General features: G+C 48.6%; 2 protein-coding genes across 3 annotated transcripts in view; both read right to left on the bottom strand.

Moving 5' to 3' along the window:
* Window positions 1-5,794: 5,794 nt before the first annotated feature.
* On the bottom strand, window positions 5,795-13,400 carry PLEKHO1 (pleckstrin homology domain containing O1). Its single transcript, XM_049775736.1, has 6 exons — window positions 13,266-13,400; window positions 13,001-13,147; window positions 9,466-9,606; window positions 8,358-8,462; window positions 7,943-8,044; window positions 5,795-6,646 (listed from the first exon to the last, which is right to left on the bottom strand). The coding sequence occupies exons 1-6, from the start codon at window positions 13,290-13,292 to the stop codon at window positions 5,948-5,950; spliced, it is 1,221 nt and encodes a 406-aa protein (XP_049631693.1). The 5' UTR covers window positions 13,293-13,400; the 3' UTR covers window positions 5,795-5,947.
* Window positions 13,401-18,345: 4,945 nt separating this feature from the next.
* Window positions 18,346-27,281, bottom strand: part of VPS45 (vacuolar protein sorting 45 homolog) — an 85,474-nt gene continuing 76,538 nt past the window's right edge. For both annotated transcript variants that reach the window (XM_049775720.1, XM_049775719.1), the window contains one exon: window positions 18,346-18,964. Coding sequence is in view for 1 of the 2 variants with exons in the window: in XM_049775719.1 (XP_049631676.1) it covers window positions 18,877-18,964 (88 nt within the window). In the remaining variant the exon portion in view is untranslated. The remainder of the gene's footprint in view (window positions 18,965-27,281) is intronic.

Raw genomic sequence — 27,281 nt, 5'->3', positions numbered from 1 at the left:
CATAATAAGTAGGTTTGTCACTAGGCATTATGTCTTTTTCTCAGAGGGAGGAAATTTCAGTCATTAACAGAGAGCTGATGTGATTATTGGCTATTGGTGGGGGACTCAGAGAATGCAGGGAGATGAGTATGGGTAAGTGTGGGTGCAACATTTTGAAGAGCATATGTAGGGATACCTGGTGCAGGGAGACTTGATGCAAGGTTATCCTCAGCTTTTTAGGCCAAGGAAGAGCATTTTGCTCTCTCAGAAGCTCCTTGGCTTTTCCTACCCCACCAGATAGCCCAAGTACATAGGGTTTATCATACTGCTCTGAGAACAGGGCAAGTCCTGTGCAGCTTTCAGGCAGAATGGCACTGCCCTGTTCCCTGCTGCCACAAAGCCACCACTTACATTGGAAGCAAGTAATTTGGGCTTTGTACCAAAGGATCTGACAACACTGGTTACTGCTGCCACCACCTCTTCACCCTTATACTCATTTCCTGGGTCTTTTTTTAGGGGGGCAGAAAAGGCTGCTGGATGTCATGCCTGAGAGATATAAAAGCAGGATTAGTGCTGAGAAAAAGGTAATTTCAAATCAATAGGGGTGGGGATGAAGCTCTTTCCCCCAAACTCACGATGGCTCTGAGACCCTATTCTCAAACTGGTTCTAGGCTTGAAGATAGCTCCAAGTACTGAGTCCTCCGTACGTGGGGATCAGAGTTTAATTCCAGCACAGAGCACAAGACCCTCTTAGAATGCCTGAGTCATTCTGGAGCACTATGCCCAGAGGAGACTGTGGGTGCTCATGGGTTTGACCCCCACCCAGTAAAGTGAAACAAACCCAAATGAAATGTCCCTGTTAACTTCTGAGCTCTTCCCATGCCACCCTAGGGTGGGTTGGGCATGCAGGAAACTTTCAGGCTCCATTTCTCAGTTCCTGAATTGAGCTAGGTTGCGCTAATTGACCTCGAGGGTCTCGGCTGTGCTAAGTTTGGTGTTTGTTAGATCTTGTTAGGCTCGTAATTAGTGCAGAGAATCTAGGTCAAGAAAACTGGTTGGAGTGATGGTCTCAAGGGGCATGTATGAAAAGGAGACAGATTTCTCCTCTGTGGGTGGGTGGGCCAGGACCTGGACACAGTAGAATTAGTGTCATCACAGACAGGAGAGACAGGGTGATGTGCAGAAAATTGTGTGTGTGTGTGTGTGTGTGTGTGTGTGTGTGTGTGTGTGTGTGTGTGTTAAATCTCCTGTTTCCTTGGATTTCATTTCAACCTCTCCATATATGGTGTGGCTTCCTAGCATGCTGGCGATTGGCTGTGTTGTTGGGAGACAGGGTAGGAAGCAGCAGAAACCAAAATGAATTGGCAGAAGGGAAGGGAGGAGCCCCAGAGTTACAGAATGGGGTTAAAGTCACCAGTCAGTTCTTAGGGGGAGTGATTCTCTGATATTGGCTCTTGGAGAGAAAAAAAGCAGGGGACATGAGAAAGAGGGCTGAGCAATTCTCCAGGGCCAGAGCTCCAGACTTGGCTTGCTTAAACAGGCTGGCGCAGGAGTGTAGAGACTTATGGGTCCCTAGCCTCCTCCCTTGCTTTTCAACTGCACTAACCTACAGGCTGAAGTGTGCACATGGACTTGCAGCTTTCCAAGGCAACACTCTTTCCTAATGGAGAAGGTGCAGGACTTTTGCCTAGTCCCCAATTGTCCTTCTGACTGGTCCAGTGGGCAGAACAGGAAATGATGCCTGGTTCTGTTCTTGTGTCTGTCCTTCAGCAGTGCAAATACTGTGTCCTGGATCTTAAGCGCAGCTTCCCTCAGCCAGTTCAGTTGTATCGAGACTTTTGCAAAGCTGTTGGGAGGATATAAGGTAGAACCAATAAGCATCCTGGAAAATGGTGGGGGCAACTGTGGAGGGAGCAAGTTGGCACACAGCGTCCCCCAACAGAGACAGGGGCTGAGTGAGGGATGGAGATGCAGTGGGTGGGGACGAGTATATAACCTGGAGACTAGAGGGTCTCAGCCTCAGTGGCATCTTGAAGCTTTTTTCTGAGAACACAAATCTCTGGGTTGGGCTCTAAAGTACTGGAAGACAGGTGACAGGCACTTTTTGGCCTGTTTCTGTCTCTAGACTTCTACATGCTGCCTTTCCTGGAAAGATGGACTGTGAGATAGCTATGGAATGGAGTCTGCTGGTGTCCTGGAACAAAGTGACACCCTATTCCTGTACCCTAGACCTCTTGCCACCTGAGTAAATGTTCAGTGACTGAGCCCCACAAAGTGACACAGAGGCTGTACACTGAGGCCAGAGGATACCCTATCCAAGTCTACTTAGTGTTTGTAGAGATACCCAGGAAGTGGCTAACTGCAGAGTTCTGGATTTGAATCCAGATGTCTGGAGTGAGGCTCAGTTTACCACCTTGAGGTCTGGTTCTGGGGTGCTTGAAGTGCTCCCTGGCCTTGTACTTTCTGTTCAGCCCTCTGGGGTTCCCCTCACTCCTCTGCATTTTCCCTCTAGCCTCAAACTCCCCAGGGAACTACTGAGGATTGGCAGGTTGGGCCACACCTGTTACTCTTGCTTTCATCTTCTCATTGAGAGGGACCAACCAGAAGGAAAGAAAGAAAAGGGAAAATGCTGGTAAGGGAGCATTAATGCAAAAGTAAAGACTTAAAATAAGGAAACAGTTTTCTGAGATTTGCTGTGTTTATGACAAGGGGACTCTCAGCTGCTAGGGTGAGAACAGACAGATCTGGAGACCTCGATTTTTACCTGTGACCCAGGTGACCACAAAGGGGTCTTGATGTATCTTGAAGTATCTCGATGCCTCTTCTGCACTTGTGGGGGTTTTTCTCAGGAAGAAGACCAGAAAGTCAGCTAAAGGGAAAAACCCTTTTGAGTGCTGGGGACCTTAGCAAGGTCATGTCATCACTTTTCTGGGGAGGGGGGAGTATTTGGGCATATTTGGCAGTGTTCAGGGGTTATTTCTTGTTCTGAAATCAGGAATCACTTATGGCAGGGCTTGGGGAACCATATGGGGTGCTGTGGATCAAACTTTGGTTGTCCACAAGAAAGGCAAGCACCATCTCAGCTGGACTATGACTCCAGCCCTTGTGGCTGTAGGGACTGAATTTGTTTAACTCCTCACCTTGTTTAGGTGGGCTTTAGGGCCCGTTTCATGCAGAACTTTCTTCCTCTCCCCACTCCTTCTCAACCCCAGACGGGCAACCCGTGAGGCAGTCTCAGACCCACCTCTACAGCAGGACTCTGGCTATGCTGCTGTAGAAAGGCTGGAAGACATCATTTCACTGCCTTGGTTCTCACTCTAGACCTGTGGACTGATTAGGCTAACAAATGTGAAAGGGCTCTGGAAGCTGGTTTACAGTTCTAGCAGTACAAGAAATCTGACACCATTTTCTAGGGGTCACTGAATGATGTGGGGGAAGAGGGGAGTTTTGAATACAACTGGGAGTGACTTTTTGAGAGGGCCTGGTTTTGCCATTGAGGATTGACTCTGGCCTTCTTCTATGCAGAAAACATTCTCCAGCCCTTCAAGCTGCCACTTCGACCACCCTGACTATTGGCCCAGGGCAGTGAACCTCTGTCTTCTTTCTCCTCCTTTTCCCCTTACCTCCAGGCTCTAGGTTTTGGCTCTTAGGTGACAGATTTTGGAAGAGGACTGAGACAATTCCAAACATTTCTTTACCTCTGAAGCTCTTTCCCCACCTTTCCACAATCCTATTTTACCTTCATTTGACTTATTTTACATTTTTGGACCTGATCTTAGAAACTTCAGAAGAATCAATGAAATAGCCTGGAGGTGTAGATTCCACAGACAATAATTTAAGGAGTCCAGAGAGACAAAGGCAGCCAGGCAGGGTGGTGGTTGGACATAAAGACAATTTTTGAGGGGCTAGATAGTACAGTAGGCAGGGAGTTTGCCTTGCATGTGGTTGACCCAGTTGCAATCTCCTTTTCTCCATATGGTCAAGCCTGGCCAGGGGTGATTCTTTTTTTTTTTTTTTTTTTTTTTTTTTTTGGGTCACACCTGGTGTTGCTCAGGGGCTACTCCTGGCTGTCTGCTCAGAAATAGCTCCTGGCAGGCACGGGGGACCATATGGGACACCGGGATTCGAACCAACCTTTGGTCCTGGATTGGCTGCTTGCAACGCAAACACCCAAACGCTGCTGTGCTATCTCTCCAGGCCCCAGGGGTGATTCTTGAGTTCAGAGCCAGGAGTAACCCCTGAGCTTTCAACAGTTTTTGAAGTGGGCCTTGGTTAGTGTGAAAAGCACATTTGAGGAAGTTGGTTTTCTGTATATTCTAAGTTTGGTTTCATGCTTAGTTTGCTTGTTTTTGTTTTGCTTTGTTTTCTATTGGGCCATACCCAGCAAAGCTCAGGGCTTACTCCTGGCTCTACACTCAGGAATAACTCCTGGTTTTACTTGGGGGACCATATGAGATGCTGGGAATCAAACTTGGATTGGCTATGTGCAAGACAAATGCTCACCTGCTGTACTATCACTCTGGCCCAGTTTATTTCTATTTGGCACCTCCAGGCCAAATGAGGGAAGCACCCCCACATTGCACAGGCCTGTGTCTCTGAAAGGGTATGGGGTGTAGGGAATGAAAAGAAGAAACACTTCAGTGAAGAAAATCAGAGTGAGTGCAGTTCTGTATGCAGGAGCCTTGGGTTCCACCCTGGTGCTGTGGGATTCTTCGAGCACTGCCATGGCCATATGGAGCTCAGAAGTGAAATAGCCCCAGTGCAACACCAGGTGTGTCCCAAAGACCAAACAAAGAAAGCCAGGAGCCAGCAATATGACTTTGGTAGAATGCTTGCCTGGCATGTGTGGGGTCCTGGGTTCAATCCCTGACACTCCCCTGGGCTCCTCACTCCCTGTAACATGGGAAGAAGTTCTGGGTCTCCAGATGTGGCATTCACAACAATAGCGAGCAATCCAGACAGCCTGATGTCACAGAGAGGCAGTGAAGCCAGGCTCAATGGGAGACCAGCTCCATGTGACTCCTCAGGATTGGGCTATGCTTTGTTCAGACAACTCAACAGCTTCCCACCCTGGTGCTGGCTCTGGGAGGCTGAACAGTCACCCCGATACTGAGAACCCAGTTTGGATGTGAGGCATAAAGGGTTGGTCCTCCTCTTCCATGCAGGAGCCCTGGGTTCTACCCTAGAATTGCAGTCCTTGCAGCAATACTGGAACAACCCTGGACAATGAGCTAAAAGTAGCCTGTATCGCCAGACCCAGACGACTATTGTGACTTCGGGAGCAGAAGCATACCCTACTTTGTGTCCAGATTCCTGGATGTCAGACAATGCCTGACTCCTTCTTCATTCAGGTGAAAGTTTTGGGGTTTTCTTTTTGCTATTTATTTAGTTTTTGTTTTGTTTTGGGGCCACATTGGTGGTGCTCAGGGATTACTCCTGACTCTGCTCAGTGGTCATTCTTGGCAGGTTCAGGGGACCATCTGGGATGCTAGGGACTGAACCAGGGTTTGCAGCATGCAAGGCTAACACCCTACTCACTGTGCTATCGCTCCAGTCCCAGTTGTTTTAGGGGCCACACTGAGCAGTGATCAGCGGTTACACCTGACTGCACTCAGGGATAACTGCTCTCGTGGAACTTAGGGGACCTTATGGGATGCCAAGGATGAAATTAAGTGTCCTACCCTAATACTATCGTCCTGACCCAGGTGAAAATTCCCTTAGACTGCCTAAAGGGTCACTTCTCCTTTCTAAAATGTTTGAGGGCTCAGAAAGAATATGGGAGGTGGTCCAGAAGGGTAGGACTCAGGAAAGTAGGTTTGTAGGGCTCAGCCATCAGTAGGAGCAAACAAATTCATTGTGTTTTCATTTTCTTTGTTTTTAGTTTTTTTTTTTTTGACTGATGTAAATAAAAAAAACTTCTGGGACACTGCGAGGGAAAAGTCTGTGGCAGCCCTGAGTTTGATTCTGGTCACATCAGGCTTTTGCGGAACTGTGTGTGCAGGGTGGCCTTTGCAGGTTGTGGCTCAGGGCCCCTCAGGTCCATCTGCCGGTACAGGTCCCGAAGCTCCCTGACCTCCTGCAGCACCCGCTTGGCCTGACTCCACGTGGACGATGCCTCTCCCAGCAGCCGCTCAGTCTCCTGTAGCAGCTGTTGGGGTTCGGAGCCAGGGGGAGACCGAGGTGGCTGCTGGGCCTTCCACTGCCCATCCCCCAGTTCCTGAACCTCAGCCAGCAGCTCCTGAGTCTTCTCCAATTTCCTGGCCACCAAGTCCTGGATCCGGGACAGCTGGCCTGGGTGGGGTGCATTGGGGGTCGAGGAGTCCTTGGGCAGCAGCTGGAAGGGCCAAACTGGGCCAGGGTCCCGCTGGGCCAAGATCTCCTCCAGGGAGGCACAGCGACTCTTCTCAGTGGGGGTCAACTTCTTGGGGGCCTGTGGGGTGTAGGGGGCGCCCTTGTCGGGCTTCTCCCAAGGCTGGGAGAGGGTGTGGTCCACAGAGGGCTGGATGTGATCCGAGTCAGCCCTCCGCCGACAGCCCGCCAGTTGTGCTGCAGTCTTGTCCAGATCCACGCGGAAGCTCTCGGCACAGGAGGCAGGCTCTTCTGGGGAAGGGTCCTCCTCCTGGATCAGGTCCAAGGTCAGCATCCCATCCGAGGTAGAGGTGGAAGCCTGGGGAGGGAAACAAAGGCCCTCAAGGACCATTCCATGCTAAAACCCATCGTGTCTCTGATCCAGAAGCTGGGGACTCACCCAATCTCTTTCTTTGCCAGCTCTCATGACTGGAACTTGCATCGTTTTTTGTTGTTAAGATTAAAGTCCCCTGCTTCTTCCCAGTCTCATTTTATGATGTCCTTGTTCCCTCTGGGTTTGAACCCAGCTGTGGACTACCGGATAGGCACAGAGAATGCTCCCCACAAGCTGTAGCTCTTCAAGTCTATCCACCACACCCCATCTACTCCCCCTCAGCTCCTCAGTTTTGTGCATACTAATGAATATACTGTTCTCCTGTTTGTTTTTTGGCCCACACCTGGCAGTGTTCAGGGCTTATTCCTGGCTCTGCACTAATGGTGGGCTTGGGCGACCATATGAGATACAGGGGATCAAACCTGAGTGGGTTGTGTACAAAGCAAGTAGCTTCCTCACTATTCTGTGGCTCCAGCCCCTTCATCTTATAGAAGAATGCTTGGTGTCCTCTGACATTTGCTCATATGTCCCTTCAATCATTCCTCAGAATGGGTAAGAAGCAGGCCCCACAGGAGACTTGCAGCCTTGATGTAACAGCTAAGACCCTAGCTCTGCCCAATTCTACTATACCCATGACTGAGCCCTGTAAGGCATACATAGGGCTCCCCTCAGGCAGTCCCCCCCCCACCCTTGCACTCCAGTTTGCCACAGGCAGGGAGTGAGTCTCTCTCCACAACCTATACACTAAATTGCTTCTATTTTCCATTTTCTTCTTCCAGAGGTTGATAAATTATTTCATTTTGTTTTTAAACCACACCCAGAAGTGCTCAGGGCTACTCCTGGCTGTGCTGGAGACCATTTAGAGTGCTGGGGGTCAATTCAGCCCTCTGACCATTTCCCTGTCCCTAGGATGAAGGAGTTTTGGGACAAGCCAGATGATCTTCTGGTAGGTCTGATATGGATATATGATTTGGAGTGGAAAGTCAAGGTGACCAGACAAAGACTCCCTTGGCCTTAGGCTTTTGATATTGGTCTCCAGGGAGCCTCCTACAAATGTCTTTGAAGAAAAGAAAAACAAATGTCTGAGGCTGTCTTGTCTAAGACGGTTGCTGTAGAATTGACTGGTTGCCAGTCTTCTTTCCTTCATTTGTTTTTGTTTCAGCAACATACAGTGGTGCTCAAGAGGTTCCCTCTACCCCTGGAGTGCTGGGTTGGAGCATAGGCTCCACCTCCCATCCCCAGCAGTGCGGTCTCCCAGCTCTGACTTTTATTTTCACATACCACAGCCATTAGGTGCCCCCGAGTCGGTGGGCGACGAGAGTGCTGGATCTTTGCTCTATCTCGGGTGGGGTGGGCGAGATAGCTGCTCTCCTCGACGGTAACCTGTGGAGACAGGTGATCACACCTGGTGCTTCAGAGATATCACAAGTCAGACCCCTGACAACTCCATCTGCTGCCCCACAGCTGTAGCTAAGAAAACCCAAGGGTGAGGGGACCCCTTGACACAGGGCCCAGGCCTCTTGAGTTGGCACAAAGCCTTATAAAACAGGAAGAGAACAGAGTCTTTAAAAGGGAGATGGAGTGAAGCTGGGGGGGGGGGGGAGCAAGAACTCAGGGTCTGCATTTAATATCTCCTTTCCTCAGTCTCTGCTGGTCCCTCTGCCCAGATTCCCATCCACACAGTACGATCCCTGACCTCATCCAAAATGCGGTTCTTAGCTCGGATGATGGCAGAGTTTAGGGCACTGATCCAGGATTCCTTCTCCTCTGGACTCACTGCCAGGAAGACCAGGTTGGGTGCCTGTGAGGGAAGAGTTTTGTTTCAGCCAGGGCTTTAGGGTTGGCACCTCACTCTGACGTAAAGAAATGAAAATTACAATTATCATCTTCAACCTAGCTCCAGGAAGAAGATTTTGCTATGGGAGGCTCCAGTAACATAAATAAAGCAAAGCTCCATTTCTGCCAATGGCCACAATGTAAAGATGATTTTAGAAAGGACCCAGGAGGCAATGAGGGAAACTGGGAATTAATATGGCACTTGAAAGGCCACAGTGAGAGCACAGCGGTAAGGGCATTTGCCTTGTACTTGGTCAGCCCAGGTTCGAAACCTGAAAAGCAGAGCCAGGAATAAGCCCTAAGCACAGCTGAATATGAACCCAAAACAAAACAAACAAAATATGAAACTGGAGAAGCTCAAAGGAGATTTCTGGCAAAGTATAGAAACGAAAGTAAAGTCTTTTTTTGTTTGTTTTGTTTTTTTTTTTGGGTCACACCCGGCAGCGCTCAGGGGTTACTCCTGGCTCTACGCTCAGAAATCACACCTGGCAGGCACGGGGGACCATATGGGATGCTGGGATTTGAACCACCGTCCTTCTGCATGAAAGCCTTACCTCCATGCTATCTCTCCAGCCCCAAGTAAAGTCATTTTAATGTTGGAAGAAAGAGACTTTCACAGGAATGGCCTATGGCCTGTCTGGGTTCCCTCAATCAAGACGAACCAGAAATTCAGAAATTCACTGGCTCTCAAAACATGGTGGGGAAGTACACACATATAGTGAAAGACGGGCTATTTTTGAGTGGACAGATAAAAGCTGGCCTGCCTAAAGGTAAAGAAATGGCCACAGCAATTTCAGATTAAATAATAAACATCAGGCCAGGCCCAAAATCAGTCCCTAGCATATGGTCCTCTGAGCAGAGCTGGGAGTAGCCTATCACCATCATGGTGGCCCCTGAACAATGAAGCCAACAGATAATACAGGACAGGAGTGGGAGATTGGGGGCTGCAGAGGTGCTGCCTGGCCCACCGTGTTCCCGGGTTGTCTGCAGTGGGCGAGCATGAACTTGCTGTGGTTCTTCTTGCTCCTGCTCTTGGACTTCCGTAGCTCTTCACACTTTTCATAGTCGCTCAGGTCAAACACCTCTTGGATATTTTTCTCATCTTTAACCTGCAGGAGGGTTAGAAGTGAGAATGATAATATCACTTCTTTACACCCCTATGAAGGAAATGACTATCCCTGTAACTACATCCTCAGTGGCCTCTAGTACCAGTCACCTCCTCCCACTCTTCCTGGCCACAATATCCTTTCCAGGGACTAGTGTCCCTGCACCAGGACCGAACCCTGTCCTTCCAAGGGCATAGCTGAAACTGATGTCTCTTTCTGCTTCACTTCCTCCACTGCACCCACACTCTTAGCAGACACCCCCTAAGTATTTGGGGTTTCTATGCCACAGGAGTCCATGTCCAGTTTGCTGAATCTCACAGGACCATGGACAGTTGCCTGCTGGGGGACTGTTCAAGGACCAAAGCCCACCAGCTCTAGGTAGAGTCTCCTGACAGACTCCCGGGGGGACATTTTGATCCTGGTGGAGTCTCCTATTTCTCTCCATGACCCAGTCTCAGAGCTGCATCTGGCTCAGGATCACCCTCCCTGCCTCACAGCCTGTGACTCTGACCTCAATGACCATCTCTCACAGAGACCCAGGTCCCACACTGCCAGCTTGTGCCCAGTGCCACAATTATGGATTCCATAAACATTTCACCCCCACTGTTCCTCCCCAACATTCTCTTCCTCTGTCTTCTGGGCTTCCCCTTCCCCTGGCCACACTCTGCAGCTGTGCTGACAGGGCTGTTCTGACTTCCAGGGGGACAAAAGGAACCACAGCCACTGAGTGATAAACCGCACTCTGGAATGGTAGAACAGGAAGAAGCAGGCTGTGGTTCCTGGGGAAGAGAGAAAACTTGCAACTTTAGTCCGGAGCCCTACTGCAAACAGAGATAAGAGCAGACTGGAGGCTGCTCAGAAATGTCCTGGATAGCAAACCCAGTCCTCGCACCTTGAAACCCACAACTACTCACCTCAATCTTCCCCTACAGAATGTAACTCCTTTCCCCTGGAACTAACCCCCTTCCCCTGGAAACCAGCCCTTCTCTCTCCATGCTTTAAGATGGGAACTGGGCTGTGAGCACTTCTGAGTGGGTCTGAGTCTCCCTGGTGTGGCCTGCTTTTCTGCTTTCCATCCTGCTTTCCTCCTGACTCCTGCACTTGCTGCTGGGCCAAGGGGCCATGGGATGAGGTTAGCAGGCTTGGAAGCAGCTGCTGCCACCCTTATGGCCAGGCGGCTGACCCTATTTAGGGCATCCTGGCTGTGGGCCAGGAAGAGGCCTGTGCCCTGGAAATGTTATGTGTAGAAGCAGAGAAGATGCTGACACTTTCCAGAAATGGGCTGCCTACCCTGCTCTGTGGAACTAATCACACAGATCAGATATCTTGGAGAGGAACATGCTAGGGGTCACTGCAGTGGGAAGCCAAGCTCCTTGGGAGAGGGAAAGAGAAGGGAAAAGGGTTGGAAAGGGTCTGGCATGGACATGCCTCCTAAGGGTTTTGGGGACATAGGCCAGCCTGTTTCTGGGCAGAATGAGATAGCAGTGAGATCAGAACCATTCCAGTTCCATGGGTTCATGGTCACCCCAGTTCTGATTTCCCACCACCCACTCTCCCAAAGTCACCATCACTATCTTCTGCTTCTTGGCAGAAAAGGATATGCCTGGGCTGACATGGAACAGAGCTCAGTGGCCTCAGGCTGACTTGAGGTTCTACATCAGCCCCAAGATCTTAGCTAAGGAGCGGCAGCCCTGTCTGGATTGAGTAGGGGCAGGAGGAATTATTCATGAATATAGAAGGGCTTTTGTACTACAGCTGCCTATTGGAGACCCTGCCTTTATGGGGGTCCTAACTTAGGAAGGGCTGGGAGCCTCCTGCACAGGCACAACACAGTGTACTTACACAGACTGGGGTGAGGGTAGGGTGGCCTGAGTGATAGTGCAGGTCTTAAGACTATGGAACATGCAACTGACCCCATTTCAATCCCTGACAGTGCTGATACCCCCAGGGGTGGCCCAAGCTTCCACCCCCTCAATAAAAATAGAAAAGCTGCTCTTGAAGCCTGTTAATGGCTCTGTGGGGGAGTAGATGGTCAGTGTAGGGAAAGCTAGGCCCATGGCACCAGGGGAAAGGCTGTGTTCTCTCCACATCCTTGGTCACATGCTCTTGACTCAGACACCCCTCAGGCCTGGCATAGGTCGTGATATCCAGCCTTGTCCTCCTTCCTCTACAAGGGAGCCCCAGGAGCACTGTTCCGGCAGAGACAAATACAAACCAGGAAAAGTCTCGCTCCTTACATCTCGGCAGTGTTATATTTCTCCCAGCTCGGCACTTGGTTTCTAGCTATTATGCACACAGGGAGACACTTGGCCATTTCTTTTTTTCCTTCCTTCCTTCCTTCCTTCCTTCCTTCCTTCCTTCCTTCCTTCCTTCCTTCCTTCCTTCCTTCTCTTCCTTTCTCTCTCTCTCTCTCTCTCTCTCTCTCTCTCTCTCTCTCTCTCTCTCTCTCTCTCTCTCTCTCTCTTTCTCTCCCCCCCCCCCCCACCGCCTTAGAATTTGGGATTACAACCAAACTGATGAGAGGTGGTCATAATGTTAACAAGCCAGTGAGCTTTCTCCTCTCCTCTAGGCTTAGCTCCTGGCTTTCTAGAAACAACAAGGCCTCAACCCTCCAGAGGGCCCTCTGGGGCAGAGCTTCAATGAGTCCCTGCCACAAGCCCCAATGTTCTGTCCTGTGATACTTGCCCTCAACTGCGCCAGCGGCTGCTTCAACACCATAAAAGGATGTATTTACCTGCACTGAGTCTAGGAAGACCATTAACTGCAGAAAGCTTAAGAGGCTCCAACTCTGGGGTCACTTCTCAGAGGCCCAGCACAGGGGCCCTACGCGGTACTGCCACAGAGCTATCAGGCAGGCCTTGAACCTGGGGGCCAATTTCAGTTTCTAGTCTTAACCTGAGCCACTGATTCAGAAGGAAGCGATAAACAAGAGAGTGACCGAGAGCCCCAGGGCCTAGTAAATTTGAAAACTGTCCTGGGCCTCGGGCTGTCCTGCCATGCTGGGGTCCAACACCCCGACGACTCTGTCCTCCGGTATCAGGCAGGAGCGAGTTGGAAGGAGGACAAGGTCAGGGGTCCCGCTGGCGGGATGGACGTGTTCTAGGGGTGCCCCTGTGGGACAGGAAAGGAGCAGTGTGGGGCGAAGGCTGGGAGGCCGGCAAGAGCTTCAGAGCAGGAGGGAAACACAGCGCCTCGGCAGCAGGAGCCAAGAGGGTGAACACCCCGACTTGAGGGCAGCGGCGGGGGCGGGCGACTCGGAAGGGGGTCGCGGTGGCCACGAAGGTGTGCGCAGAGCCGCGGGCCCCGAGCTCGCTCTGAGCGCAGCGGGTGGGCTTCGGGGAGACCCCCTCGGGCCGGGTCGGGGGCCGGCGGGGCGGCGACGGGCGCGCCTCCCTACCTCCTTGTCGGCCACGTAGAGCTGGTCGCCCTTGAGCACCACGTAGCGGTTCTTCCAGATCTCCCTGAAGATGCCTTTCCCGCAGAATTTCCGGACCCAGCCGAGCTTCTCGGGGGGCGCCGACAGATGGCTCCCCTCCTGGGGCCCCTGCTCGGGCGAGGGGAGCGGGCCAGGGGAGGGTCAGGCAAGGCGCGCCCCGGCCCCGCGACCCCCGGCAGCACCGACGCCCCCCGCGGCCCGGCCCGGCCCGGCCCGGCCGACTCACCCGCTTGGCCGGGTTGCTCTTCTTCATGGCGCGGGGAGCTGCGAGGCCCGGGGCTCCCCGCCTGGCTGGCTGGCTCGCTCGCTCGCTCGCTCGGGGACACTAGAGGCCGCGGCGCCCGCACCCCCGGGCTCCCCGCCCCCCGACGCCCTCCACGGCGGGCCCGCCGCCCCGGCCGATCCCCCGCGCGCCCACGCCCGGCCCCGCGCGCTCCATGCGCGGCCCGCCGGAGAGGGGAGTCGGGCGCCCCGCGCACCCCCACTCCGCCTTTGTTCCCGCTCGAGCCGAGGACGCCGCGGCCGCCCAGCGAACCCGCCCGCCCGCCCGCGAGGTGGAGCCCAGCCGCCGGGGCGGGGAGGAGCCGCCGGGCTGCGCGCGGGGCCCGCACCCCGACACTGGCGAGCCCGGGACCGGCGCGCGCGGGGAAAGTTTCCCGCCTGCCACTTTCTCGCCCGAACGCGGACGGGGCTCCCACTCCTGCCGGCGGGGACCCCGGAGCCGCCAGCGATCAGACTCCGCCCGCCCGCCGGTCAGGCTTTCACGGGGAGCCCCGGGGAGTGCGCCCGTTGCACCTGCCCTGCGGGGCACCCGTCTGGGGGGCACCCCTGACCTGGAACCCGCTGATCCTGTGACCCCCGAGCTGCTCAGAGCCTATGGCCAAACTTTCCTAATCATCTCAACCCACAGGCATACACACACACACACACACACACACACACACACACACACACACACACACACACACACACGAGGGGACTCGGGGTTGGGACTAGTTTCTTGTGCTCCCATGACCTTTGAGCGCGAAGCTGACCTCCTCTGGCATCAGTCCCCCCATCTCAGGACAGACCAGGGTGGGGAGTATGCATACAAGGTGGCCTCAAGGGGCCTTTAGAAACCTGTGTTGTCCTGCAGGACTGACCATGAAGTAAGAAGTGACCAGCTGATCTGGATACCAATAACCACAGTTCTGATTTGATTCCCAGGAAGAACCCCTTTTCTGAAAACATCCCAGGAGAAAAGTATCGGCTAAATTTGGGGCCTGAGTGTTCTGGGTGTCTCATTTTCCCATAAGCCTCACCCTCAAACCCACTAAGATTCCTTTTACCCTCGTTCCATTAACCATACTGATTAGGCCCACTAATTTATTTTTGGTTGGGGATACCACACTCAGTGAGGCTTAGGGGGTTATTCTTGCTTGGTTCTGCACTTAGCAGATTGCCTGGCAGGCTCAGGAGAACATCAAGGATGGCCCTGAGTGGGCCCTGCACAAGGCAAGTGCCCTCCCTACCTGCTGTATAACTGCTCTAGTCCCACATAACCCCTCAATTTTACACCGATATAGGAATATATCTTTTCAACATGCTCCTCTAAATAAATAAATGTATGTAAATCTTTACATCTCCAATGCTTCCTTATGCAGTCTATAGACTAAATATTACTCCCACTTGGGACATACAGAAACATGGCATGGTAAATCATCTAGATTGCCTGTAATCAATCAAGCAACTTACTGGGAAAAAGAATTAGAATACAGATTTCCAGGTTTTCTGCCACCAGCATACTACTTAGGTAGCCTTCCCCCTCAACACACACTTCCTGGTCAGGTCATCCTTTCTACATCGTTTTGTGCTTTGTGCTGGGGGAGGGCATTTTCAGGAGTGGTTGCTACCCAATGCTCAGGAACAGGCCAGCAACGCCCTGCTATCCCTGGTTCAGTACTGCAGATCTAAGCTGAGGTTGTCTGGCTGGGTCCAGGAGAGCTGTGGCCTCTAGGGCTTGAAGCCCATGGGGTGCTGGGATTGAATTTGGGGCTTTGTGTGCCAGGCATGCGCATCAGTTTTGGGAGATTTCTTTGGCCCTAGTTACAAATATCTGAGCTCCACACGTTTGGTGTTGGTGTCCTTGCGCGTTGAGGCACTTCAAACAGGGGACTCCTCAGAAACCCAGAGGGTTTCTCTGAAATGATGTCCAGATCTCACAGCAGATGTAGAGATTCGGCCCCTTTGCATCTCTACTCCTTCAGATATGATTACTCTCTGGCCCCCCAGGCTCCCTCCCACCTGGGGATTGAACCTAGGTGCAAGCAAATGCTCCACCCGTAGTGAATTTGTTTGATTTATTTTGGGGGGCCACACCGGTGGTGTTCACTCCTGGCTGTGCTTAGGGATCACTCCTGGGAGTCTTTAATAGGTACAGAGATCAAACCAGAGTTGTCTGCATACAAGGCAAGCACCTCACCTGCTGTACTAGTGCCCCAGGCACCCAATTCTTAAATGGGAATATGTGACTCTGGGACTTTGGGGGACTTTACTCATGTTCACATAGCTGGATCCTTGGTGAGCTTGATAGTCACACACACACACACACACACACACACACACACACACACACACTTAGTCGGTTTCTTTTCTCTCTCGGTGGAGAGGTAAGATACTGGCAAGACTCTTGATGTGGTTACCTTCCTGGGATAGCACCAAAGTTAACATGTGACTATCAGCAGTTTTATTCTTTCATTGAATATTTGGTAAGTCATTCTACTTAAGGCAAGCAGGAAGCTACACGGAGATAAGGGCTGGAGAATGGCAGGGGAATTTACTGCACAGGAAGTATCCTTTAGGGGCCTTTAGGAGAGATAAGTGGGTAGGGCATTCACTTTGTATGTGGCCAACTGGGCATCCTATGTGGTCCCTTGAGCTCATCAGGAATGATTCATGAGAGTAAACCAGGAGTAACCCCTGAGTATCACTGGGTATGGTTACAAAACAAAACAAATGAACAACAACAACAACAAAAGAACAAAAGAAAAAAGAAAAAAAAACACTGCTATCCAAACAATGGTTTCACAAGAGTGTCTCTTGTGAAAACAAAGTTTGTTTCTTGTACTGTTTTATTTTATTTTTGGGGCCACACCCAGCAGTGCTTAGGGGTTACTCTTGGCTCCATATTCAGGATTTACTCCAGGTGGTGTATAGGTATGTAAGTGGTGTATTCCAGGTGGTGAATAGGAATGCTGGGGAACTGAACCTCTTGACTGTATGCAAGACAAGCATCATACCTGCTGTATTATGGCTCTAGCCTAATCACCATTTTTATAGCATAAATGGATATAGATGTTTTGGTAGGGTGTTGGAGTTTATTGGAAAGAGTTTATTAAAACCACCCATTTAAATAATTTTTAACAGAAAAAGAGCCACTAATGACAGAATCAATGAACAGTAAATTAATGGAATAAGCTCAGAACATTTTGTTTGGTTTTGGGTTGCTGGGCCTCACACATATAAGGCATATACACTCCACTCTACCATGACCCACGTACTCTACCACAGCCATCTCTGAACATCTTATAGGAGAAAAGGAGTTTCTGAAGCAATGCTACATCTCTAGCAGCAAACATTCTGATGGTAAGGCTCACTTAGTTGCACAACTGTGATGGACCATGGGAATAAAGATAATGCTACTAGAAAGGTTTGGTTTATCCTAAAAAGTTACTTTGCCAAGAAAAGAAGCACCAGCAGTCCTGCCTGGAGGGAGGATGGAGGTTTGTTTATTTGGACATAAAAATGCTTGTAAAATGCTGCACTGAAAATGTTGACTCCTTAAGTGCTGGCAAAAGGGCTGAAGACATGGCTCAGCAGTAGATGATCTCTGGCACTGAAGGGGTCCACCAGGCCTCTCCAAAGGTTATACGTAGCCCCCTCCCTCCACCCAGCATCACTGCCCCAAATATAAAAACAAAGCACAGAAGTCTAATTTGGGGACTGGGGAGTAAGTAGCTCAAAGGGTCAGAGCACATGGTTAGAGCATGCAGGAGTCCTGGGTTTAATCGCCAGCACTACATGGTTACATGGTTGCCTGAGCACTGAGCTGAAAGTAGCCCCAGTGCATGGCCAGGTGGGACTGTCAAAAATAAAATATATTTACCTCAAACAAAATTCACATGAGAGAGAGAGAGGAGAGAGAGAGAGAGAGAGAGAGAGAGAGAGAGAGAGAGAGAGAGAGAGAGAGAGAGAGAGAGAGAGAGAGAGAGAGAGAGAGAGAGAGAGAGGTTAGGGTTCAGGGATCACTACTGGCAGCATTGAGGATAGGTTGTAGATAGTACAGGGGTTAAGACACTTGTCCTGCATGTGGCTGACCTTCTTTGGTTTGACCCTGGCACTGCATATGGTCCTCCAAGTATCATTGGAAGTGTTCCTCAAGCACCAATCTGAAACTTGCCAAAGGGATAGCCCAGTGTGTAGGGTATTTGCCTTGCACATGGCTGGTTTCAGTTTGATCTCCTGCATCTCATAATGGTCTCTCAAACTGGCTAGGAATAACCCCTGAGCACCACCAGTATGGCCCCAAAACAAAACAAAAGGGTTAATTTTATATATATATAAAATATATATATATATAAATATATATATTTATATATATATATATGTATGTATATAAAATCAGAGATAATACAGTGGGTAGGGAGTTTGCTTTGTATACAGGAGAACCAGGTTTAATTCCTGACACCACAAAGGGTCCCCTGATCCCTGCCAGGAGTGATCACGAGCAGAGAGGTAGGAGGAAGCTTTCATGTGGTCACAAAATACAACGTTCTTTCTCTATTTATATTCATACACATAATAACACAGGGGCTTACAGCCAGAGGGGGAACAAATAGTCAAAACTTAGGCGGGCTGATGCTGGGGACCACCACCGCTAGTACTGAGGACTGGACTTGGGACCTCAGGTACATGTCCCTGCTCCCTGAGCATATTTTCTGCAGGCTCCTGTGCCATGGTGAGTTACTATGATTTGAGAACAAAATTTCCTGGCTTTAATGATATCATAACTCTGTTGTTTTATTTATTTATTTTTTTGGGGGTACACTCAGGTATCATTTGTGGGGAACATATAGGGTGCTGGGGTTGAACTCAGGTCAGCTGCATGTGAGGTAAGTGCCTTATCAACAGTATTCTCTCTCCAGTCCCTGCCCACTGTTTTCAAGGAGAATATCTTTGGAGAGAGGAAAGGTCTTTCAGCTCATGCTCCTCCTCATAAGCCCCCAGACACAGTCACTAATCCCCAAGAAACAACCAAATTGCTCATATCTTTTCACAAAATGTTTATTGTCATCATATATGGCTCCTTGAGGCCACGGAAAATGACACTGGAGTGACAAGCAGCATTTTAGTGGCTCTCTGAAGAAACACAACAAGTATTCAAAAATGAGATGTACAGGAATGTGGTGAGGAAGAGAGAAAGGGATCGAGAGAAGCTTTAGTCAGTACTCCAAATGACTGCTTTCTCAGACTTCCCTAGACTCTGAAAACACTTTATTATTTTCTCAAGCCAGATCCTAACAGAATTCATCATTCGGTGTACTGGTGAGGCTGTACACTGAATGCACCAGGCATGCATTTACTCAGTGACAGAGATTGTTGAAGAGAGTGGATTGGGTCAGGCCCAGACCCATCTTCAGCTCTGTTCGACTTTGTGTCTGTGCAGCCAGGCCAGGACCCAGCTGCCTGGAGATGGAGTCGGGTTTGCAGAACCCGCAGCTCTTCTTACACACCTGGTCGATAGGGAGAGCCTGTAGGTTGCAGGGGATCCCTGCACCCCATTTGCTGTTCCAGCACCTTCATCTGCGGCTGGCTGACTTCGGGATAACTGGGGTGCTCTCCATGCCGTGGCTGTGCAGTCCGGAAGCCAGAACCTCCTCTAGGAAACTGACCAGGAGATGGGAGGTTATGGGAAAGGAAAAGAAGCATCTCCAGAAAGAAAACATCTTATTGGGGCCAGAGCATGTAAGTTGGGAGGACACTTGTCTTGCATGTGCCTGACCTGGGTTTGATCCCTGACACCACATGTGGTACCCAGGGTAACACCATGAGTGGTCCTTGAACAAAGAGCCAGGAGTAAGCCCTGAGCACCACCAGGTGTGGACTAAAAACAAAAAGAAGACATCTTGTTCATGATATGCCAAGCAGATAGAAAACTATCATGACACAGAAGCCAGAAGCTCAGGCTAGAGAGCAGAATAAAGGACACAAGATCTATTGGTAGGAAAACATGCCTGCAAGGAGAGCTCTGAATGCCACCCAGGCCTCTTACTAGCTTCCCCTCCCTCCCTCCCTCCCTCCCCCCTCCCTCCCTCCCTCCCTCCCCCCTCCCTCCCTCCCTTCCTTCCTTCCTCCCTCCTTCCCTTCCTTCCTCCCTACCTACCTAACCTATCTAACCTACCTACCTAATCTACCTATCTAACCTACCTACCTACCTACCTACCTACCTACCTACCTACCTACCTACCTACCTACCTACCTACCTACGTTCCTGCCTGCCTGCATGCCTACCTACCTACCTACCTACCTAACCTACCTAACCTACCTACCTACCTAACCTACCTACCTACCTACCTACCTACCTACCTACCTACCTACCTACCTCTATCTGCTTGTTTGTGAGCATACCAGTTTACTTGGCTTACTCCTAGCTCTGAGCTCATGACTTCTTTCTGTGAACACTATTATTTTAAGTTTTAAGTTTCTAGTTTGGAACTCAGAGTCATACTATGGTGTTGTTGTTGTTGATGGTGGTAGTAGTTATGGGATCACTCCCAGCATTGCTTTGGGGACCAGGCAGTGCCAGGGATTGAATCCAGGGCTCCATTATGCAAAGCCCAAATGCCAGCACTTTTGAATTTTCTTCCATGGTCCCTACACCTCAGTATCTCTGGTCTATACTCTTGAAATGGCTACAGAACTTGCTCTGTGTCTAATTTCTTCCTCATTCAATCTATTAAGTGGCATTTTAGTTTTGTTCTTGTGCACAATCAGTGGTGCTCAGGGTTTATGCATAGCTCTGTGTTCAAGGATCACTACTGGCAGGGTTGAAAGGATTCTATGTGGAGCCAGGAATGAAACTGAGGTTGGCTGCATGCAAGATGAACACCTTAAACACTATACTATCTTTTTGGTCTCAGCATTCTTTTTCTTTTGTTGAGGGGGGAGCCCACACCCAGCAATGCTTAGGGTTGCTCCTGGCTCTGTGCTCAGGGATCACACCTGGCAGTGCTCAGGGGATCATATAAGATGCTGGGGATTGAACATGAGTCAGTCTTGTGCAAGGCAAATGTTCTACCTAATGTACTCTTTATTGCTCTAGCCCGAGTTAATTTTGTTAAGTACAAATTACTTTCTATGGCACAGGCTCCTATATTCTATTTGTAGGCCTCTTTCTTATAGAATAATGTACAGCTTAAAATTCAAGCATTGCAGAGATGTTCAAAGAGTAAGAGCACATGCTTTGCATGCAGGAGGTTCCAGGGAAGCTCAGAAGGCCACAGGCACTGCTGATTGCAGCCCCAAGCCTGAAACACAAAATAATAAAACCCAAGGCCCTTTACAAAGCAGTCTTAAAATAATTAATAACTTATATTCTGGTCTGAGAACAGGTCTAAGCCATATATATGTTATGTACATAAATATACTTATACAGACATTTTAATGTATATATCCATATCCCTTGAAAATAGGTGTAATGCCCTCAAAGAAAAAAAATGGGTTTGTGCTTGAATGTATATAGCCCATCTCTTCGCTGATGGAGAAAATCCTTTATTATTATTATTATTATTATTATTATTTGGTTTTTGCACTGCAACTGGTGATGCATAGAACTTACTCTTGGCTCTGCACTCAGGAATTACTCTTGGTGGTGCTCGGGGGACCACATAGGATGCCCGAGATCAAACCAAGGTTGGCCACGTACAAGGCAAGTACTCTTCTTGCTGTAGTACTGCTCCAGCCCCAGTCCTTATTATCTGTAAAGTCTGAGAAAGTCTAACATGCTTTTCTGGGCTGAGTGACCTCTCTCAGGACACCATCCCTTGGATGGATACTCAGTGGATACTGAGCATTGTGATGCCAGTAAGCAAGTGCTGTGGGTGTCCTTCTGCATAGCTAAGCTCTGGAGGGTGGAATTAAGACTCATTCAACTTGGCTGACTGGACTCAGCACAGAGATTGACAGCTGTAGGTCCCAATGAAACTGCTGCATAGGAGTACTATCAGTGCATCTTTCCTCATGGATTCACCCTGTTCTCATCTGGGCACTGCATGGTCCCCCAAGCACCACTGAGAGCAGCACCAGAGCACATCAGGGTGTGGTCCAATAGCCCTTAATATATATATATATATATTTTTTGTGGTTTTTGGGTCACACCCGGCTGTGCTCAGGGGTTTTTCCTGGCTCTGTGCTCAGAAACTGCTCCTGGCAGGCACGGGGGACCATATGGGACGCCGGGATTCGAACCGATGACCTTCTGCATGAAAGGTAAACGCCTTACCTCCATGCCATCTCTCCAGCCCCAATATAGCCCTTAATATTGATTAAAATAGCTACCTAGAACTAAAGTACAGCAGGAAGGATACTTGCCTTGCATGTGGCTTACCTAGGTTCAATCCCTGACATCCCATATGGTCCCTTGAACACTGCCAGGAGTGATTTCTGAGTTTAGAGCCAGGAGTGACCTCTGAGCACTGGGATAACCCTGTGCCTCTGACAAAAGAACTAAAGTAAACATACAGATGGCCAAAAGGCATATGAAAAACTGCTCTGCATCACTAATCATCAGGGAAATGCAAATCACAGCCATAATGACTGGCTTATACCACAGAGACTGATACACATCAAAAAGAACAAAAACTAGTTGGTGTGGTTGCGGGGAGAAAGGGACTCTCATTCACAGCTGGTGGGAATGGCAACTGCTCCAGGCTATTTGGAAGACAGATATGAACATTCCTCAAAAAAAAAAAATAAATAAAAAAGAATTGAAATTCCATGTAACTCTGCATATATCTCCTAGGAATTTACCCCAAGGGCCCAAAAACACAATGCAGAAAAAGCCCCTGCATCCCTTTGCTTATTGCAGCACTATTCACATAGCCAGAATTGGAAACAAACCAAGTGCCCAAGAACAGATGAGTGGATAAAGAAACTATGGTACATCTACACAATGGAATACTACTTGGCTATTAGAAAAGATGAACTCGTACAATTTGCTGTCATATTGATGGAATTGGAGTATATCATGTTGAATGAAGTTAGAGGGAGAGGGACACAGAATGATCTGTCTTCTCATATGTGGGATATAAAGGAACACAGTAGGGGAGTAACAAAGGTATCAGAAATGAAGAACAAGAAAACTGGTGTTGTTTAAACAAAGATATATATATATATATATATATATATATATATATATATATATATATATATATATATATATGAAATCTGGTGTTCAATAAGAAGCTTACTTTGGAGGTCATGGAAATGGCCACTTCTACAAAAGTGGAGGGAAGTGATCACTTGGAGGAGAAGCAGGTGTTGAAAGGCGGTAAAATGTAATGCATAGAGAATGCGCTCAATACACTAAGTCTTAGTGCCTAGGATTTTTTAACAAAGTTACAGTTAGGGCCGGAGACACAGTACAGTGGGTAGGGTGCTTGCCTTGCACGTGGCCAATCTGGGTTCGATCCCTGGCACTCCCTATGGTACGAGTGGTAGTTAGGTGTGATCCCTGAGTCCAGAGTCAGCCCAGAGTACTGCTCGGTTCGGTCCTAAAACCCAAACAAAATTGCCGACACTGGTGGAGGGCAATGGACACTGGTGAAGGGATTGGTGCTGGAACATTGTGTGTCTGAAACATAATCATGAATAACTAATCATGAATAACAGTGACTAAATTAAAAAACTAAGAAATGCAAGAGAATATCCCAGGTGCTGCAGTTCCCTTTAGACCTAGAAATATGTACACAGAACAGGAGAAACCCTGAAATTGCTGCAGATGCTCTCTGGGAATCAACATGACTCCCAATTCCTAATTCTTTACTGCAAAGAAGAAACACTGCATTTGCCAAGTCTAATTTTGTTTCCTAGGACTGCTGTGACTTACGAAGTATCTATTTGGGGATTTTGATGAGTCACTGCAGAATGCATTTAAAATGATGGGTGATGAACATATTGGTGTGTGTACCCCAAATTTAGATTACATTTAACAAGAACAACAACAACGATTTTTCTAGTTTTGTCTTAAATCAATTACAGTGAAAAGGCTCATGAGGGCTTGGGAGATAGCTCAAGGGCTGGAGCACAGCTCTCCATTTGGAGCTCCAGGTTTGAGGTTGGTTCCCAACTACCACCAGGGAGTAACTCCTGAGCATCAGAGCTCAGAGCAGCCCCCATGCACCTGCCAGCGTGGCCCAAAACAAAAAAAGAATAAAACAGACTGGAGCAATAGCACAGTGGGTAGGGTATTTGCCTGGTACCCCATATAGTACCCTGAGACTGCCAGGAATAATTTCTGAGAGGAAAGTTAGAAATAACCCCTGAGTCCCACCAGATGTGACTCAAAAAACAAACAAAAAATAAAAGGAAAAACAAAAACCTGGAAAAAGCCTCTTTTCTCTATGTAGCAATAATCCTATTCAGTTCAGCAAAATTCAACTTAAATGCTCCCATCAAGAAGCAGGTGGCACTGAATGACAGAGTGAGGACTGACTTGCCTTGCTTGCAGCCAACCTGGGTTTGCCCTGTGGCATCCCAGAGGTTCCCTGAGGCACAAGGATTGATCCCTAAGTGCAGGGTGAACACTGCTCGGTGGGGCCCCAAAGACAAAATACAAAACGAAACTTGAATCATGTAGGGAGGGCAAGAGAAAACAAATAAACAAAACTTTAAAAATACTTTGGAGGCTCTGATGAAGTGGAGGGAACAGATAAGAAAGAGAGCAATGTGAGCTTCTCCAAAGGCCCCAGTACACATCTTGTTTTGAAAGAAGGAGAGTACACATCTCAATAGGGGAGATGTGGGTGACATGTATACAGACACCATGTGCATGGGCTGGCAACACCCATGTGTAGCATCTACTTTTTTGTTGTTGTTTTTGGGCCACCCAGGGCTTTACTCCGAGCTCAGTGCTCAGGGATCACTCTTGGTGGTGATCAGGGGATCATTTGGAATGTCAGAGATTGAACCCGGGTTGACTGCATGCAAGAAAAGCACCTAACTGCTGTCCTGTCACTCCAGTCCAGCATTCACATTTTTTGTTTGTTTGTTTGTTTTGGTTTTTGGGTCACACTGGCAGTGCCTAGGGGTTTCTCCTGGCTCTAAACTCAGAAATCACTCCTGGCAGGCTCGGGGGACCATGAGGTGCTGGGATTCGAACCACCGTCCTTCTGCATGCAAGGCAAAACCTCCATGCTATCTCTCCGGCCCCAGCATTCACATTTTTAATTATTAAAGTGATTTTGTTGAATAACTGATTTCTAAATGAAATGACATGATAACAGCAGCAACACTGGCATGTTCCCTTGCTATGATTACTCTCTGTAAACAGACGAGACTGGTGTTTCTCACCATATCAAAGACAGTGAGGAATCTAGAATGAAATCTGGAGTGGTATAATGAGAGAGAAATAAAAAGAATGGAGAAGACTTTCTAGAAAATAAGAAGAAAAATAAAGGGTAAAAAAGACCCTCTAAGACATTTGCTTTAAGGAAGTAATAAGTTTCTCATTACAGCCAGACTTTGGCTGCAGAGATAGGGGAACAGTGCAGGTGAAAGAGGACCTGGAAAGTCTAGTTACCATCACTTACATTCTCCAGAGTTCCTGCTAGGTTTCAGTTTTTCAAACTTGCACACATTCTTCCCTCAGCCTAGAAGACTTCATGATTTCCTCCTGTATGGTTCACTGGTTTAGTGGAACTATGCATCTTATTGACTGGGAGGGGGACTTGGACACAATAAGCAGGACTCAAGATCAATTCTCAGTAGCAGTTGGGGCTTATTCAGGTACTGAATTCAGGGACCATAATCTGTGCCAAGAACTGAACCAGGGTCAGCTGGGAGCAAGGCAAGTGCTAACACCCCGGTCTGGAACTCTTAATTTTTTTTGTTTGTTTGTTTTTTTCGAATCATGTAGGGAGGGCAAGAGAAAACAAATAAACAAAACTTTAAAAATACTTTGGAGGCTCTGATGAAGTGGAGGGAACAGATAAGAAAGAGAGCAATGTGAGCTTCTCCAAAGGCCCCAGTACACATCTTGTTTTGAAAGAAGGAAGTATCAGAGACCATTTGGAACTTGGAGGAGTTGAGACATTTTTCTGCCTGAAAAATGATGGCTGTGGGTGGGGCCTCTGGGGTTTCTGATGGCAGAGTGGGTGCAGGGGGCTCTGCTCATTTCATTTCCAAAAAGGAAGACCCAGCCCTGCAGTATGATCTCAAACCTGGGAAAGTTTCACTGCTCATATTATTCAGTCAAATAAACATCCGTTTGATGCTCAGGGGTTACTCCTGGCAAAGCACTCAAAAATTGCCCCTGGCTTGGGGGACCATATGGGACGCTGGGGGATCGAACCACGGTCCTTCCTTGGCTAGTGCTTGCAAGGCAGACACCTTACCTCTAGTGCCACCTCACTGGCCTCTGAAACTCTTAATTTTTAAAGTCCTCAGAGTACACCAGGAGTAATTCTTGAGCACAAAGTCAGGAGTAAGCCCTGAGCTCTGTTGGGTGTGGCCCAAAATTATCCCCAAAGTCCCCCACTAAAAGAAAAGATGCATCTGGCTTTCATGTAAGCCTGTGAGGTATTTGGGCTATTATTTCTGGTTTTTAGTTTCAGGGGCATAACATGTGGTAATCTGGGAATTATATATGGAATCAGGTCCTCTAGCATGCAAAACATGTACTCAGCCGGTTGTTATCATTTATCTTTTTTTTTTTTTGGTTTTTGGGCCACATCTGGTGATGCTCTGGGGTTACTCCTGGCTATGCATTCAGAAATTGCTCCTGGCTTGGGGGACCATATGGGACGCTGGGAGATCAAACTGCAGTCTTCCTAGACTAGCGTGGATTAGGCAGATGCCTTACCACTTGCGCTACCACTCTGGCTCCATCATTTATCATTTTGATAAATGCTTGCCTTGCACATGACCGACCTGGATTTGATCCCCTGTGACCCATATGGTTCTCTGAGCTTGTCAGCAGTGATTCTTGAGTACAGAGCCAAAAAAAAAAACTCAAAACCAAACAACAATAACACCAACAACCCCCCCCCCAACTGCTGGCATGACCTGAAAACAAAAATAATATATTCATGTTGTAAAACTTTTCAATAATACATACAAAGCTCAAGTTTTCCATGAGCCTACTTTCCCCATTACGCTTTCTGGAAATAATAACTAATCATATATTTATTGAGCATTTATTACATGCCAGGACCTGTTCCGGAAGCTACGAATAAAGCAATAAATAAAAAATTTACTATCATGAAATTTTTTCCCTTGGTTTTTGGGCCACACCCAGCTGTAGTCAGGACTTACTCTTAGCACCTGACTCCTTTTTGAGAATGTAACAAAGTTATCAGCCAGGATCACATTACCTGGAAGTATCAGAGACCATTTGGAACTTGGAGGAGTTGAGACATTTTTCTGCCTGAAAAATGGTGGCTGTGGGTGGGGCCTCTGGGGTTTCTGATGGCAGAGTGGGTGCAGGGGGCTCTGCTCATTTCATTTCCAAAAAGAAAGACCCAGCCCTGCAGTATGATCTCAAACCTGGGAAAGTTTCACTGCTCATATTATTCAGTCAAGAACTGGGCCATTTCTGTCAGACGGCGTCTGGTGTGGTTCGGCTACTGCAGTTTATGCAGAAAGGGAAATTCTGCTGTCCCCCTCCTGAGAATGCCACAGAGGTAAGTTGGGGAGTTCTTAGTGGAGAAAAATTTAATGTCACAAGGGGCCTGAGAGATACAACAAAGGTGAAAGCCCGTTTCATCTATAAATGACTGTGACTCTATACCAGACACCACAGTACTACCCGCTAAACACTTGCTGTGGCCCTCAGTAGAAACTTTTTGGAAACCATGCCCCACAAACACAGCTGACATATCTGCATCTAGCCAGCTCCATAGATTCACTCTGTTCTTAAAAGAGATATAAACCAAGCCAAGAAAAATCATGGGGACACTGGCTACCTAGCTGAAAGCTGGCAATCTAG

The sequence above is a fragment of the Suncus etruscus genome, chromosome 6 (assembly GCF_024139225.1).
Source record: "Suncus etruscus isolate mSunEtr1 chromosome 6, mSunEtr1.pri.cur, whole genome shotgun sequence".
Lineage (NCBI taxonomy): Eukaryota > Metazoa > Chordata > Mammalia > Eulipotyphla > Soricidae > Suncus > Suncus etruscus.
This window is presented reverse-complemented; position numbering and strand designations above follow the sequence as displayed.

Excerpts from the sequence above, each read along its gene's own strand:
- PLEKHO1 (XM_049775736.1), bottom strand. The coding sequence starts at position 13,292 with ATGAAGAAGAGCAACCCGGCCAAGCGG. Across the intron at positions 9,607-13,000 it reads TCTACGTGGCCGACAAGGAG|GTTAAAGATGAGAAAAATAT; the intron begins GTAGGGAGGCGC and ends ACCCTCCTGCAG. Across the intron at positions 8,045-8,357 it reads AGAACCGCATTTTGGATGAG|GTTACCGTCGAGGAGAGCAG; the intron begins GTCAGGGATCGT and ends CTGTCTCCACAG.